We start from the raw sequence: 17,359 nt of genomic DNA, 5'->3' as shown, positions 1-17,359 counted from the left end.
TCCCCCACTCATCGTACGAAACACAATAGCAAGCTATTATTTCACGCCGGTTTTCTGTGGGGGTGTGGTACTTCCCCGCTGCGAGCTGGCCCAATTCGTGCCGAAGCATGCTCAGCTGCCACAATTAAATTATTATATAGTGTGATATATAAATATCACACTTAATAATTCAAATTGTAAATATATAAATATATATTTACACATTGAATTATTATATATATATTTTTTTTTATTTAGATAAATTGTCGCTGTAAAGTTTTCGAAACGTCGGGTTAATAATACAATGAATAAATCGCGTTGAAATTCCGTTTAAAAGTCTTTAATTTCTAAATAATTTATACTGTCTAGGATATACTCGTATGTAGACTATTACTGTACATAATACTTATTTTATATGATATACTTTTAGAAGTTTCAGGAGTTTTATTTTTAGTATGTGGCAACACTTCCTATGACAGTTTATACAAATCTTTTTTGGTAATTGGTGGATATTTTGTACAGTAAAGCGTTAGTCATAAATCATTATCAGAAATAACACTATTTTAAAATTATTATCAGTAATAATCAGTCAATCGAGGTGGTGTTATTTATATAATAGTAAGTACAAAAGTTTTTAGGCCGGACTGTGGCCGGTTTTTTATGTAATTAATTACTGAATACTGACATAATATTTACTTTGTGAGAAAGAGATGCGAGATATGTTTTGCATAGTTTCATTCCTTTTCGTTGTAGAGCAACCGAATTAGTTTTGTATCGTAAAATACGCCCGTTTTTAAAAAGTTTCAAGGTGTATACTTTTCTTGCACATTTTTTTCTGGTACCGGTTATTGTGTCTGTATATACTTACTAAACTATACTTATTACAAAGTATTAATTTACTTTATGTAAAACTTGCGACCCGGCTTTTCCTTATTATTTTCGTGTTTTTAATTATTTTTATTTGTCGTTTTCAATTCTCTCTTCAATTTTCTTATTTAATTATTAATATCAATTATAATTTATAAAGCAATTTTATAATATTCTAACGAGATCTCATGTGCTTCCAATATAAAATCTCGTATTCCAAATTTCTTATTTTAAATTCCAATTTCGAATGGGATTCCCAGAACTAACGTTTGTTAGATTTTCCTTTCATCATTAGCCATTTTTATTACATCGTTAGCCCATTTGTAAATAGAATTAAAAATATATTCTGATTAAATGTTTCGAGCATGACGTCATTCACTGTGTAATCTCTATTAATGTTCCGTCGTGCGAATCACGTTTCAAGCCAAATGGAAATAAATACATTCGATAATTTAAGGCTTATCTAGTTGGTAATGGTATCTGTAAGCATTGCTGTAGTCTGTTGCACTATTAATTTCAACAAGCAGACAATAATTTGAGCACTACTTAGTACTTACATCTCTAACTATCGATGGAAATAAGCGACTCTCCGCTTACTTATAAAAACTTAAGGTTTTTTGTTAAAGTATCCAAAGGGTAAAATGGGTCGCTATTACTAAACTTCGCTGTTTCTCTCTCTTCTCTCTCTGTCCGTCCTTCTGTCACTAGGTTGTATCTCATGAACCGTGATATTTAGACATTCGAAAATATTAGAGACAATGTAAAAAAATGTAAAAAATAATAAAAAGTCAAAGTCGAAAGTTAGCATGGATGATAAATTGGATTTGTGAATAATTTTGTGCCCTTGCTCTTTGACGTATGTACAAAACCCTTGTGTCGTGAATATGACTCGCACTTAACTGATTTTTAATCCGTTAATCATAATCCCTTTATAGCTTGCTGACGTATCAAACATATTATGTTTAAAATAATTTCACAAATTTTTTGTATTTTTTGTTTGGTGGAGTAGATTTTTCTTTTTACCTTCGTATGTCCAGTTTGACCGAATATAACTGTAATGATTCTATCCATTTTTTAACTACCTCCTTATTAATAACAATAAACAGGTGTTGGATGAATATATTAATTAAATAAATAAATAAACTAATTTTAATAGTCACAGTTTATTTTTAAGAATCCTTATCATTATCGTTATCATATTTTAAGAATCCAATAACGATAGTCGTATTGTCTCTAGTTCGTTCCACGTTTTCATAGCGTGTTTTTTTTTTAATAAAAGTGAAAGTAATGATATTCTTCACTTTTCCACTAAGACTTATAAGATTTCCCTTTAATCTATCTGTGCCAAATTCCATCTTGACTCATTCAAACATACCAAATTGCAAACAACCCATCTGTCGTATTTGTATTGAAAAAACATATGAGACAAATTATATATAAGAATTTCTCTTTTGTTACAGTTAAAATGATTGAGTTAACTGGAGAGAGTTTAGGTAAGCGACAACAAGAACTAAACGCCAAAGTGAAGGAAGCCATACAGAATAAGATACAATTCAACGACATACGGAATGCAGAGGAACAATCTGACATTGACAGGTTGTACAAGATTGATGTAGCATCGCGCTATAAAAATATTGATTATATTTTAGAAGTATTGAAATGCGGAGACAGCTTGTACGTGTCCAGAGCTCTGAAGTGTGATTGGCTGTATAATGATGAATATGCACACATTATCAACCCTAACTACTTACACGATGAGATTTTTCCTCATATGTCCCTGAAAATGAAATCAAAAGGGATTAAAACTGTAGCTACTCATATAAGAAATCAAACAAGGGCAGTTGAATTCTATGAATATTTTAAAATTCTCAAATTGGATGCTCTAGCATTCAAATTTGTTTTATCTACATCAGAGGCGTTTAAAATGGATACCCTCAAAGATAATGTTCATTATGTTCACAATCACCCTGAACTTTTAAAATATTATATTGATAATTCATTAAGTCTTGCTAAGGCATACATATCTGAACTAAACTCAAGAAATTTAAGAAAGGATGATGCCTTATTTCGACTTTCTTATTTATATAACATTGATGATAATGAATATTTGGATTTATTAGAGACTAATTTCGATTCAAACACGTGTGTTAGTTTCGGTAGTAGAATATCTAAAAGTATAATCACGAAACACAAAAAAAGGGTTCTCAGGGCCCCGCTTATATACATGAAAATAATTAAAAGATACATGTTACTTCGACACAGTACAGCTGATGATGCTAAAATTTATATTACCGCCCTCTTTCCAATGAAGCTGGAAGTATTTTGGCAGTATAGTTTCTATCACGATAATAAGGATTTATTTAACCTTATACCAAAAACAGAAGTGTTTAACTTTTTCAAAAGCACCTTTATGTCTAAGTATGGTAATGAACCATTTGAAATGAATGTAGACTTCTATCACCATAAATTTTACGAAATGCTTACAATTGAGGAAAGAGAAGAATGGGCTTTGAAACACATAGAGAGAGGTGAAGAGTTATTGGGGAGCAATAACGATTACATTTGGTATAGGTTCGTAAGTTTCGATAAAGCCATTAAAGCGATAAAGCAATATATACTCGTAACCGCAGATGAAAGTGATAGAAATAAAATGTCAAGAATATTAATAGACTCGTGTAGAAATCAAAAAGATTTAGAAAACCTATTTAATTACTACTACGAGAGATTCGTCAATGAAATTGGACATCACAGAGAACAGTTTATCGATAAGGTGATCGCTAAAAATAATGTTTTCGAATTTGATGCCGTCTGTTGGGAAGCACTTAATAAAATATTGCATAGCATGGAAGTGTATACGCCTGGATTTTACGGAAAGGATCCATATAGATTGGTTTGCATCGTGTACAATATATTACACGGCAAAGATATGCATGAAGCATTAACGTATTGTATAGATAGTGGTATAGACTTCTACCATTTCAGTAAATTTTCAAAGCACTTAAAAAAAGAGCAACTTGAGAGCGTTTTTGAATACTTATATCACTATAATATCTCGAAATTTGATAGTGACTCGTCTACACCAGCAAGGATAAACATTGTTCACAAATTAATGAGTATGTTGTTATTTTTTCAAAAAGACAAAGATTATTTACCCGTGTCTATAACGTCATTTATAAATAACAATATTGAGGAATTTCGTATTCACGGATTATGGAATACGAAAGCGGAGAAATTAACGGATGCCACTCTGATGCGGCTGTTAAAAAAAGATAACAAGTTGGTGATAAGTAAATTTTCCGAAATACAAGAACGAATGATGCAGTGTAACTTTAGACTTACGCATTTGTTGAGAAAACTACGCATATACTTCTCCAATAACATTGCAAAGGACTTTCTTAACTTCTTCACCAAATGCATAGAGAAACCGACAACATCAAAATATCCCAGTTCAATGTATGTCGTAAGGACTGCGGTCTACGGTATCTTCCAATTAGCAGACGAAGCCACTAAATCTGAATTTTTGAAGAAATATGTTCCGGAGGTAGGGAAAATTAATCACTCCCAGATTAATAAAGACCTTTTAACAATTCAAGAACAAATATGCCGTTATGCATGCTATTCGCGTCCACCGGTTCCGCTTGAAAATATTACACAGTACATTAAAGGGGACTATATTCATTATTGTTTGCCTATGATAAGCATGTACATGGTAAAACTACCGTTGTCCATGTCAATTAAATTAACAGAGTTTCTGTTAAATAGCCCAGTATCAATACAGAAGCATGGCATTCGTCTAGCATTCCAAGTATACAGTATGGATAATTTGAAAACTTTGATATCCGAAATATGGCAGAAGACCAGGAATGTGTCGTTGAGACTAGTAATTTATAAAGCTCTTATGAAAAAAATTGTGAAATCCCAAGAATCTGTCCAATATGAGTTGATGGATTCTTTGTTATCCATCACATCGCGCTTAATTGAGGATGACCAGAATGAATTGTACGACTGCATGCTCAACCACGAAGTACCTTCGATGTTTAAGAACGATTTATATAAAACGGCTTATATATGTGTGCGAGACTTTTCAGATAAAAAAATAAAAAACTTAGAAGTAAAAACAAGGATCGTGGACAGAATGATTGACGTCATGCCAGACAGGGGCTTTTGCAGAATTGAATTAATCGATAATCATGTTCGTTATATGCTGCAGGAAAATGGAATACAAAAAACGCACAAATACGAATTAACTAAATTACATGATAAGTTATGGCGGTTCACATTTAAATATATAATGACCTGCAATAATCCGAGTGAGCTCGAAGAATCACTTGCTTTTCTACAAACATTTCTAGAGCTGTTATTCAAACGTTGGAATGTTGATGTTGATGGAAAACTTGTTGTGATTGAATTATTTGATTATTTTATAAAACAACTGAAAGAAAACTCATATCTGGACGTTAACAATGACTACATAATCAAAATATTTGAAAAAATTCTCCAGATGGTCCAAGAATACTATCCAAGTCATGTCATGTATCGGACAATCTTGGACTTAAAACTTTTTATAATGATGAGGAAAATAAAGGGTGAGAATCCTACTGGCAATAAACACATAGCTAAGCTTGCACACGAATCGCTGTTAAAGTTTATAACAGATCTAAGAGAAAACAATCTGCTGTTTCCTAGCTTCTTGGGTGAGATTTGTAGAATTATTACTAATAGTTTGAATACTCTGGCAACAATAATGGGAATATATTATGACATTCTGATAGCGTACGTGTGTTACGAAATCGTGTCAGGCGCAGATATGGATCTTATAAGATTATCTATAGCTATGTTACCCCTTGATGTTTCACACGATCAAGAAAAATTGTTTAGAGAACTGAGTTTTGCGTTTTCAGAAAAATTGAAAACTATTAATAATTTTGAAATTCAGAGTTTATATTACAATAAGTTCATATTGAGCGATTTTAAAAAGAGATATGAATTTTAAAAAGTATTTTACACGATTGCGTGGCATTTATATGCATTTAACTAGTATTATAAAATAATATAGTTACGAAAAATGCGGGTACGAAATATGAATTCCATTTCACAACCAATATTTTAAGGATTGTTAATTAAAAATTAATTATTATTAAGGGTAAGAATGCTTCTTTAGTTACCAATAACTTGTAAAAAAATGTGCTATTTTTGTGGTATTAGAGCCAATTTATTGTTTTTTATAAAATTAAAATGTTGTAATAATCCCGTGTGTATTTTTGATTTTTTATGGAGTTCTACCAATATATTAGTTATTGACCCAGTAAATAATTCCTATCTCCACTTCCTTGTAACCTATATTCCTTTCCTCGATGTAAGTGAAAATTTTGTCAATGAGTAGCTTTCTTACTACAATAATATTGCAATGTTTTAATATCCGTGTAGTCTTTAAACCATTAATTTAGTATATATATTTAAACAATTAATGCAGTTAGTAGAGGAGACCATGACGTGAGGTCGACCCACCTGAAAAAACATGTGAGACCTCGTATTTTTAGAATTAATTTGATTTATAAACACACGATAATTTACTTATTTTCGAAAAGATTTTATTGCTATATTTTATTAAGAATACAGTATGTAATATCAGGGGAGTAAGTTGTGTGTGAGTAATTGATCAAATTATTTTAGCTCCTTCCACATGTACCCAGTATTGATATGTTTAGTTAAAGTTTTGATGGCATCAAAAATTTTGTTTCATCTTGACTAAGTATATTAAATCGAGCAGCCAGCTAAATTATTTAAGGAATGCACCAATAAAGAAAGTGATACCACAGATAACTATATAACTATAGATAATACTATACTGTTGATATATTCAAGTACAAGTATATTTAAAGGTAAAACTCAAAGTAATATACGTTAAAAATCCCCACTTATATTCACTTCAGTTACATCTGTTCTGGGGGATGTTGGAATTCAAGTTTCCTTAAACGGCAACCCATAGTTGACAGACATGAGCTAACCGGCTAACAACAGCTGGTATTTTGTAAGAGGAAGTCGCAGATATTGCGAATAGTAATTGTTTTATTTAAGTATTTTGAAACTTAATTGTATTGTTTAACGTAAAATTACTCCAGGGAAAAATCTGAACTCTATGAATCTCGTGTTCTTCAGCTAGCGGTAAGTAAATTAATTTTTATACCTACTAACAAAGGATGCAATATTTAGTACTACTTACGTGCAGAGTTCAAGAACCTATAGTAACGTTATCAAGCAACGATTCACTCCATTCATTTCTTTTGCATATTTGAAAGTACTAGTAAGTTAAGGACTACTTTATATTATTTTGTGTATATTTGTGTTGAAAAAAAAATTGAGTAAGAACCTCGAACAGCAGAAAACGTACAATAAAATGAACCCATCTTTGAACAATAGTAATAAGTATTTCAATTATTATCTTCTGGATGGGGTAGCTAATAATGTTTCACAGTTTTACTTTGTATGAACGTGGATAAGTACTTAGATAAAACATTATTTGTCATCATTCTTTATTATTTTGAATCTACAAAACATTAAATTGTTTCTTGTAAGTTGTATTCTATAATATGGTTTCTTTCGTGGAGGAGAGGGGAGGGGACGTCAACAAATGTTACGACATTTTTATATTATGATAAATATAATTTTTAAACATAAAGAGATTATGTAGAAAATGCTTAAAAGTATTACCGTTCATTTTTAATTTATGTGGCGGAGTTTTGAAAACATTGAGAAACTTATCAATTTGAATTTCAATGGTATGCGATATTTAATTTATAAATATCTTATTGCTGTATGTTTGTTATTCACGTTTTTTTTTTATTATTACGCTGCTTAATAACTAGAAATTGTCAGAGCAATTAAAAAATCGCCACAATATATTGCTACAGCTACATTACTTGGATCATGGGCGGAAGAATGACAAATTTATTATTTAAATATAAACTGAATATATTCGGAAGCAACCAATATCCTCATACTTAAAAATAAAAAAAGAAGTTACAAAAAATAAATAAAGGAAGTCTCAAGAAAATACAAATGGACTTACTGTTTATGTCCTTTTGTTACAGTAAAAATGATCGCGTTAACGGGAGAAAGTTTACCCAAACGACAACAGGAGCTGAACGCAAAGGTGAAGGAAGCCATTCGAAATGCAATAAGTTTCAACGATATAAAAGATTTAGAAGAGAAATCTGACATCGACAAGTTGTATAAGATTGATGTAGCATTGCGCAATAAAAATATTGATTATATTGTAGAGGTATTGAAATGCGGAGACAGCTTGTACGTGTCCAGAGCTCTGAAGTGTGATTGGCTGTATAATTATGAATATGCATATATTATCAACCCTGATTGCTTACAAAAGGAAATATTCCCCCACATGTCTCCAAAAATCAAAACGAAAATGATTAAAACTATAGCTGTTCATATTAAAAATGAAACTAGGGCAGCTGCCTTCTACGAATATTTAAGAAGCCTTAAGATTAATAAATTGGCATTCAAATTTCTTTTATCTACATCGGAGGCGTTTAAATTGAATGCTCTTAGAAATAATTTGAATTACATAGGAGATTTCCTTGAACATTTACCACATTTAATTGGTAATTCATTGACTCTTGCTAAGGCTTATATTTCGGAATTAAATTCAAGTTACAAAAAGGAATTTGCATTAATACGACTTTCATATTTGTTTAATATTGATAATAACCAATATTTGGATTTATTTGAGAATAATTCGGAAACTAAAATATCCGAAAAATTTGGAGGTAAAATATCTAAAAGTATAATGACTAAGCATAAAGAACGAGTACTCAGGTCACCGCTGCTATACGTTCCAAAAATTAAAAAATATATGTTACTTCGACACAGTACAACTGAGGATGCAAAAATATATATTACTGCCTTCTTTCCAAAAACGCTCCATGAGTTTTGGCAATATAATTTTTATAATGAATTCAAGTACATTTTTGACTTAATCCCAAAAACAGAAGTATTTATCTTTTTCAAAAGCACTTTTGTATCTAATTTTGGTAATCAACCATTTGAAATGGATGTTCGCTTCTATCGGCATAAGTATTATAATATATTGTCTGTAGAAGAAAGAGAAAAATGGGCTCGGCAACACATAGAGAGAGGTGAAGAGTTATTAGGGAGCAATAACGATTACATCTGGTATATCGTAAACTTTGACGAAGCTTTAAAAGGAATAAAGCAGTATGTTCTCGTAGCTACAAATCACAAAGATCGGGACAATATGGTTAGTATATTAATAGAATCATCTAGAAATCAGAGAGATTTAGAAAATCTATTCGATTATTATTACAAGAGATTTGTAAATGAAAGTGATAATTCAAAAGATGAATTCTTATCCAAAATTGTAGAAAAAAAAAATGTATTAGAATTTGATGATGCCTGTTGGAAAGCATTCAACAAAATATTGCATAGTGTGGGAGTGTATATTCACGGGTCCTTTTGTAATCGTACATTTAAATTAGTAAGTTTAATATACAATATAATACACGGTAAAGAAATTCATAGTGCCATACTACATTATATAGATTCTTATAATGTAATGTATTGGGATTTAGAACCTATGTGTAAACGTTTAAATAAAGAAGAAAGTTACAGAGTATATAAATTCCTTCTTGACTATTTTTGTATGAAATTTGAAGCGGTTAATAACGATAACATAGATTTCATCAAACAGGAAAAAGTTAAATTTGCTACTAAATTGATTGATCTTTTACCTTTTTTCAATAGAACAAACGTCGATTTGCCTTTGAATGTGCTATCATTTATAGAAGCGAACATCCAGGAATTTCCCTCTTTTAGGCCATTACATTCACATGCAGAAAGAAAAGAAAAATTAACAGAAGTAATTCTTTTGCGGATGTTGAAGAAAGATAAAAATTTGGTCAGTAATAAAGTGTCTGAAATAAAAGAGAGCATGAATGATAATGTGTTAAGACTTAAACGATTGATGAGCAAAATACGAATATACTTTTCCGATGACCTTGCAAATGACTTTGTTAATTTGTTCACTGATTGCATAGAAAATAACATGTGCCATAACAACTATTCAAAATCAATGTTTATTTCAAGTACTGCTGTGTTTGGTATGTTCCAATTAGCGATTGAAGCTACAAAGTTAAATTTTTTGAATAAATATGCACCAAAAGAAGGAAAAATTGCTCACGACGAGATTGATAGTAATGTTTTATTAATTCAAGAACAAATATGCCGCTTTGCATGTTACTCCCGTCCTCCAGTTCCGTTGGAAAGTATCACACAGTACATTAAAGGGGATTATATTCATTTTTGTTTGCCTATGTTGAATATGTATCTGGTAGGTTTACCATCCTCAACGTCGATTAAGTTAACAGAGTTTCTGTTAAATAACCCCGTATCAATACAAAAGCATGGAATTCGTTTAGCATTCCATGTATACAGCACTGATCATTTAAAAACATTAATACCCCAAATTTGGCAAAGGACTAAGAATGTATCATTAAGAGTAGTGATTTATAAAGGTCTTGTAAAGAAAATTGCAAATTCCTTGGAAACCAGTCAAGATGAGTTGATAGATATTTTGATATTAATCACATCGCGTTTAATTGAGGACGATCAAAATGAATTATACGACACAATGTTCACCAACGACATACCTTCTAGATTTAAAAAATCTCTATTAAGAACAGCTTGGAATTCTGTACAAAATTTTTCTAGTAACAAAACAAGAACCTTAACAATCAAAGAAAGGATACTGAGTAGAATAATAGATTACTCACCGGACAGAGACTTTTTGAGAACCCAATTGATTGATCAGCATGTTAATTATATGTTACATGAGAATGGTATTATACAGAATCATAAAAGCGAAATGACACAAATACATGATCAGCTGTGGCGTATAACGTTTAAGTATATAGTAACTTGTAGCAACCAAAGTGAACTGGAGGAATCGCTTACACTATTACAAATAATTTTAGAGCTGCTGTTCAAACGTTGGAATGTAGTTGTTGGTGATAAATTCGTCATAATTGAATTCTTTGTTTATTTCATAAAACAACTAAAAGTATCCACATATTATTTGGATAGTAATAATGAATATGTTATCGCCATATTTGAACAGATTCTCAAAAGAGTTCAAGATTTTTTTCCAGCACATGCAATGTTTCGGACAATATTGGATGTTAAACTTTACATTATGATGAGGAAAATAAAGGCTGAGAATCCTACAGGGATAGAACAAGTAGCTAAAATCGCACATAAGTCATTGTTATTGTTTATACAAGATTTAAGGGAAAATAATAAACTCTATCCTAACTTACGGGGCGAGATATGCAGTGTTATAACAGCTAGTTTGAGAACATTGGCAACAATGATGAGTATAAAACATGATGACATTCTAATAGCGTATGTTTGTAACGAAATTATATTAGGCGCAGATATGCTTATATATAAGCATACCTTATAAGCTTTTCTATAATAATGTTACCCCTTGATGTTTCACATGAACAAGAGAAGCTATTTAGGAAGCTTAGTTGTGAATTTGTAAAAACATTGAAAAATATTAATAATTTTGGAATACAAAGCTTGTATTACAATAAGTTCATATTGAACGATTTTAAAAAGAGATATGAAGACTGAAACTTTGTAGCGAGAACGTTCACATCTTTGATTGAATCATTGCCAATTGTGATACTATTGTGATGTAATTTTTGCAAACAAATTTAAAATAGCATGAAAATGGCGGTGTTGTTTTCTTCTTGACAATTCATAGGTACTTCTTATTGGTCAATACAAAACATTTAACTTCTGTTATTGTAACTGAGATTATTAGTACGCATTTATACGTATACTGGCTGACCCGGTAAACGCTGTTCTGCCTTATTCTTATCATTTAAGGTTATAAAAAATAGATGTTGACTGATTCTAAGACCAACCCGATATGCACATAAAATTTCATTTCAATCGGTTTGCCCGTTTCGGAGGAGTAAGGTAACTAACATTGTGACACGAAAATTTTATATATAAATTAAACAATATTATAATTAAGGATAAGGAAGCTTTATAAGCTGCTTAATATTATAAAATTCACCTATGTTTGCTATTGAAACAGTAAATCTTGTGCAATATTATGGTTTTTTTTTTTGTTTATCACATTTCTCCCTATAGGGAAAAAAGACATAAATAAAACTCCGTCTATTTCCACTACATCCTTGCTGATTAATGGCTCTCAAACATTTTCATCTAGCGCCCACGTTAGTAAAATTATCAAAATATTATAGTTGTGATTTTTCAAATGGATGCATTTATTAAAAATAGAAACATAAAAAAAATATATATATAATATGTGAAAGACTAATATATAAATTTAAAAAAGTTTACTATCTTTCTTTAAATTGTTTTTTATCCTGCGGATTTATGAAAATATTAGTATCGCCCATACAAACAGTAGGAGCATATCCTATTTTTATAACCTGAATCAACCCACTTTTACCTAATAATTAACCAAACAATATATAAAAATGGGTTAAAATTAAGTCAATAACCTGTCTACTACTCAACATCAATTTATTTAGCCTCTATAGTAAATATTAAGTAGTAGCCTTCATTTCATTTGAAAAAATATTTTTTATCCATACTACGAGTAACCAGTGGATAAAAAACACATGTTATAAAAGATAGGCTTTTTAAAATAAAAACGAGGTTTCTAAATTAGTTTTTTGCTATAATAAATCGTTGACAAGATACCTTATATGTAAATCTAAAGTAGTAAGAATGTCATACTGCCTTTTCACCGAGAATACATGTTATACAAAACTTTCTAGTCTACAGGAGTGAAGCTGCGGGCGGAAAGCTAGTTGTAAATAAATGAGAACTATTTAGAAAGAAAACACAGTTTGTTATTTATATTTAAAGAGGTTTGGCCGTTTAAAAGGATCAGATTAGAATATGTGCATAAAATATTATCTATTGTAGGTATTGCGGATTGCCTCATTTATCGTAGACAAAATTACGCGATGTTTTACTGATATCCCTTAACTCCAAACAACACTTGGTGAGATGAGGCTGTATCTAGTGAAGGTTATAATATAATGCAATATGTATAATTAAGTGTAATTAATATAGTTCCTTTTTGTTACAGTAACAATGATCGAGTTAACTGGAGAAAGTTTAGCAAATCGACAACAGGAGCTGAACGCGAAGGTGGCGGAAGCTATTCATAATGCAGTAATTTTCGAGGACATAAAAGATTTAGAAGAAAAATCAGACGTCGACAGGTTGTATAAGATCGATGTAGCATCGCACTATAAACAAATTGATTATATTTTGGATGTCTTGAAATGTGGAGACAGCTTGTACGTGACGAGAGCTCTGAAGTGTGATTGGCTGTATAATGATGAATATGCGGAGTTCATCAACCCCGACTACTTACAGGCTGAGATATTCCCTCACATGGCTCCGAAAATCAAAGCTAAAACGATTAAAACTATAGCTGCTCAGATAAGAAATGAAACGAGGGCTATTGCGTTCTATGAATATTTCAAAAATCTTAAAATGAATGAATACGCATTCAAATTTCTTTTATCCACATCGGAGACGTATAAATTGAATGCTGTTAAGAATAATTTGAATTGTCTTGAAGATTACGTTGAGCATTTAAAAAATTATGTTGGCGACTCATTTGTTCTTGCTAAGGCATGTATTACGGAATTAAATTCAAGTTACCCAAAGGAACGCGCTTTAATTCGCCTCTCATATTTTTATAATATAGATGATAACCAGTATTTGGATTTATTTGAAAGTAATTCCGAAGCCATAACTTCTGAAAGATTTGGTAGTAAAATATCTAAAAGCATAATGTCTAAACACAAAGAACGAGTACTCCGGTCACCACTGCTATACGTTCCAAAAATTAAAAAAAGCATATTACTTCGATACAGTACAGCTGAGGACGCAAAAAAATATATTATTGCTTACTTTCCTAAAAGGCTCCATGAGTTTTGGCAATGTAATTTTTATGATGCATACAAGTATATTTTTGACTTAATCCCGAAAACAGAAGTATTTAAATTTTTTAAAAGTACTTTTGTATCTAAGTTTGGAAATCAACCGTTTGAGATGAATATTTGCTTCTATCAGCACAGGTATTACAATATATTTTCTGTAGAAGAAAGAGAAGAATGGGCTCTGCAACACATAGAGAGAGGTGAAGAGTTATTGGGGAGCAATAAGGACTACATTTGGTATAAATTCGTAAACTTTGATAAAGCTTTTAAAGGTATAAAGCAGTATATTCTCGTAACTACAAATGATAAAGATAGACACGATATGGTTAGTATATTAATTGAATCATGCAAAAACCAGAGAGATTTAGAAAATCTCTTTGATTACTATTACAAGAGATTCGTTAATGAAAATGCAATTTATAAAGATGACTTCGTCTTAAAGATTTTAACAGAAAAAAATGTGTATGAATTTGATGATGCCTGTTGGGGTGCATTTAATAAAATATTGCACAGTATGGGAGTATACACACCAGGCTCCCATAGTAATCGAAAGTTTAAATTTGTAAGTTTGACTTACAACATAATACACGGCAAAGATATCAACAACGTTCTACTATGCCTTATAAGCTTGATAGGGTATTGGGATCTCGATTACATGTGCAAACGTTTAAAGAAAGAAGAATCTGATAAAGTGTATAAATACTTGTATGACTATAATGTCATGAAATTTGATACGGTTGAGAAAAATGATGCAAATACGACAAAGCAAGAACAGTTGAGAATTGTTAATACTTTAATTGAACTTTTAACATATTTTAAGAAAAAGAAAGTTGATTTGCCATTGACTATACAGTCATTTATAGAAGAAAACGTTCAGGACTTTCTATACTACAAGTTATTGGCTTTAGAGGATGCGAAAAAAGAAAAATTAACAGATGTGTCGCTTCTGCGGCTTTTAAAGAAAGATAAAAAATTGGTTAAGAGTAAATTTTCTGAAATCAAAGAGAGCATGAACGATAGTGAATTTAGATTTAAACGTTTGATGAGCAAAATAAGAATTTATTTTTTCAATGATGTTCTGGCGAATGACTTCGTAGATTTTTTCATTAATTGCATAGAAAATAATGTGAGCCCTTATAACTCTGTAGAATCAACTTATATTGGAAGTTCTTCTGTGTTCGGTATATTCCAAGTAGCGAATGAAGCTACCAAATTAAAATTTTTGACTAAGTATGCCCCAACCGAAGCGAAAATTGCACACGATAAGATTGATAAAAATGTTTTATTCGTTCAAGAACAAATATGCCGTTTTGCATGTTACTCCCGTCCTCCAGTTCCGTTGGAAAGTATCACACAGTACATTAAAGGAGATTATATTCATTTTTGTATGCCTATGTTTGATATATACCTGGCGGGACTACCGTTGTCAATGTCGAGTAAATTAATTGGGTTTCTATTAAATAACCCAGTATCAATACAGAAACATGGTATACGTTTAGCCTTCAATGTATACCGCACAAATGATTTAAAGGCATTGATATCCCAAATTTGGCAAAGGACTAAGAATGTGTCAATAAGAGTTGTGATTTATAAAGCTCTTGTTCAAAAAATATCAAAATCCTTGGAGACTACCCAAGACGAATTGGTGGATTCTTTAATATCCATCACATCGAATTTAGTCGAGGACGATCAAAATGAATTGTACGATACAATGCTCTCCGACGATATACCTTCGAGATTTAAGACTACTTTATTAAAAACTGCTTGGTTATCAGTAAAAAAGTTTTCAAATAAAAAAACAAGAAACATCGCTATAAAGCAAAGAATAGTAAATGCAATGAGAAATTATATACCAGATAGGCATTTTTGCAGAACTGAATTAATCGATGAACACCTTAATTACATGTTGCATGAAAAGGGAATACTGCAGGACCATAAAAAAGAATTGATAGAATTACGAGAGCAATTATGGCTTTTCACATATAAATATATAGTAACGTGTAATAATCAAAGTGAACTGGAGGAATCACTTGCAATGTTGCAAACAATTTTAGAGCTCTTATTTAAACATTGGAATGTAGTTGTTAATAATAAATTCGTCGTGATTGAATTCTTTGATCGTTTCATCAAACAACTCAAAAACGAAGCATTTGATATGAACGATAATAATGACAGCATTATCACTATATTTGAACATATTCATAAGATTCTTCTAGAATACTCCCCAGCTCATGTCATGTTTCAAACAGTTTTAGACGTGCAACTGTATATAATGATGCGGAAAATAAAGGCTGAGAATCCTTCAGGGGTAGACGAAGTAGCGAATCTTGCGCACAAATCATTGATAATGTTTACACAAAATCTAAGAGATAATAAAAAACTCATTCCGAGTTTACTGGGCGTGATAGGTAGTGTTATTACGGCTAATTTGAGATTTTTGGCGTTATCAACGAAAATTGATGGTGATATACTTATAGGGTATATATGCAATGAAATTGTATCAGGTACGGATACGGACCTCATTATCTTCTCTATAATGATATTAAATGAAACTTTATTACCAGATAGTAAATGTCAAAGATCTATATTTAAGGCACTCTGTTCAGCGTTTGTAAAAAAATTGAGCAAAATTAATAATTTTGAAGTCCAGAGTTTGTATTATAATAAATTCATTTTGAATGATTTTGAGAAAAGATTTGAAAATCAGTAAATTTTCATCTACCCATAGAACTGAACGCAGGCATTATTTTTTTTTTTAGTTTTTATCAATGTAGCGTTAACGACTTTACCCAGAGACTGAGAGACAACAGACTTTGTTCTTTTTTACATTATTATTATTATGTCAGTACTATTTTCTAAATCGCTTTATCGCTTTTTCTAATCGCTTTGAGAGTTTTATTTTAAGTCAATTTTACGTAAAGAATTATATGAAAGGTGCATCAGGGTGATTGACGGATGAAGGGGTAAATTCTAAAATGTAAAATTATCACGCAACTCGCTATTGATTGTTTATGTAAAAAATATATAAATGCAAGTATTAGTTATTCACAAATTTCCGATATTACCTATCCGTTAGTTCCCGATGCTCTGAATATTAGTGTTAAACTTTTTACAAACTCTGATATTAAACTGATTAGTCTTCGTGATTTTTTCTTTACAAAGAATGCATAAAAGTAGGCGGTCAGAGCGGAAAATATAAAAAAATGAATGTTCCATGCTAATTTAGAATGAATCTCGATAAGTATTTTATTATACTAAAAAGCTGGGTCTACATTTTCATTGAAATTTCAAGAGTATTTATGTCACTAAGTGATGTATCGAAATATAATTTACTTATCTTCGTATGTTTGTAATACTTATCTAAGCTTTTTTATATTGGGTTTGTATAATAATAAAAAAAAAATTCTATATTGTGTCTGTTTACCTCACCCTTAAGATATTTTTGAAGTACCTAATAAATACGTTGTATACGCTCC

At 30.9% G+C, this 17,359-nt stretch overlaps 2 protein-coding genes across 2 annotated transcripts; both read left to right on the top strand.

The window, feature by feature from the left end:
- Window positions 1–453: 453 nt before the first annotated feature.
- Window positions 454–6,086, top strand: LOC119836758. The gene is made up of 2 exons (XM_038362211.1): window positions 454–597; window positions 2,307–6,086. The coding sequence occupies exon 2, from the start codon at window positions 2,312–2,314 to the stop codon at window positions 5,837–5,839; it is 3,528 nt and encodes a 1,175-aa protein (XP_038218139.1). The 5' UTR covers window positions 454–597; window positions 2,307–2,311; the 3' UTR covers window positions 5,840–6,086.
- Window positions 6,087–6,806: 720 nt separating this feature from the next.
- On the top strand, window positions 6,807–11,344 carry LOC119836594. Its single transcript, XM_038361975.1, has 2 exons — window positions 6,807–7,011; window positions 7,938–11,344. Exon 2 carries the CDS (start codon window positions 7,943–7,945, stop codon window positions 11,342–11,344), a length of 3,402 nt encoding a protein of 1,133 aa, XP_038217903.1. The 5' UTR covers window positions 6,807–7,011; window positions 7,938–7,942.
- The last annotated feature ends 6,015 nt before the right edge of the window (window positions 11,345–17,359 follow it).

The sequence above is a fragment of the Zerene cesonia genome, chromosome 25 (genome assembly GCF_012273895.1).
Source record: "Zerene cesonia ecotype Mississippi chromosome 25, Zerene_cesonia_1.1, whole genome shotgun sequence".
Classification (NCBI taxonomy): Eukaryota; Metazoa; Arthropoda; class Insecta; order Lepidoptera; family Pieridae; genus Zerene; species Zerene cesonia.
The sequence above is the reverse complement of the archived record's forward strand: the minus strand, read 5'-3'. Positions and strand labels throughout refer to the sequence as shown.

Bases quoted from the DNA above. Each gene is read 5' to 3' on its own strand.
- LOC119836758 (XM_038362211.1), top strand. From the start codon at position 2,312: ATGATTGAGTTAACTGGAGAGAGTTTAGGTAAGCGACAACAAGAACTA.
- LOC119836594 (XM_038361975.1), top strand. From the start codon at position 7,943: ATGATCGCGTTAACGGGAGAAAGTTTACCCAAACGACAACAGGAGCTG.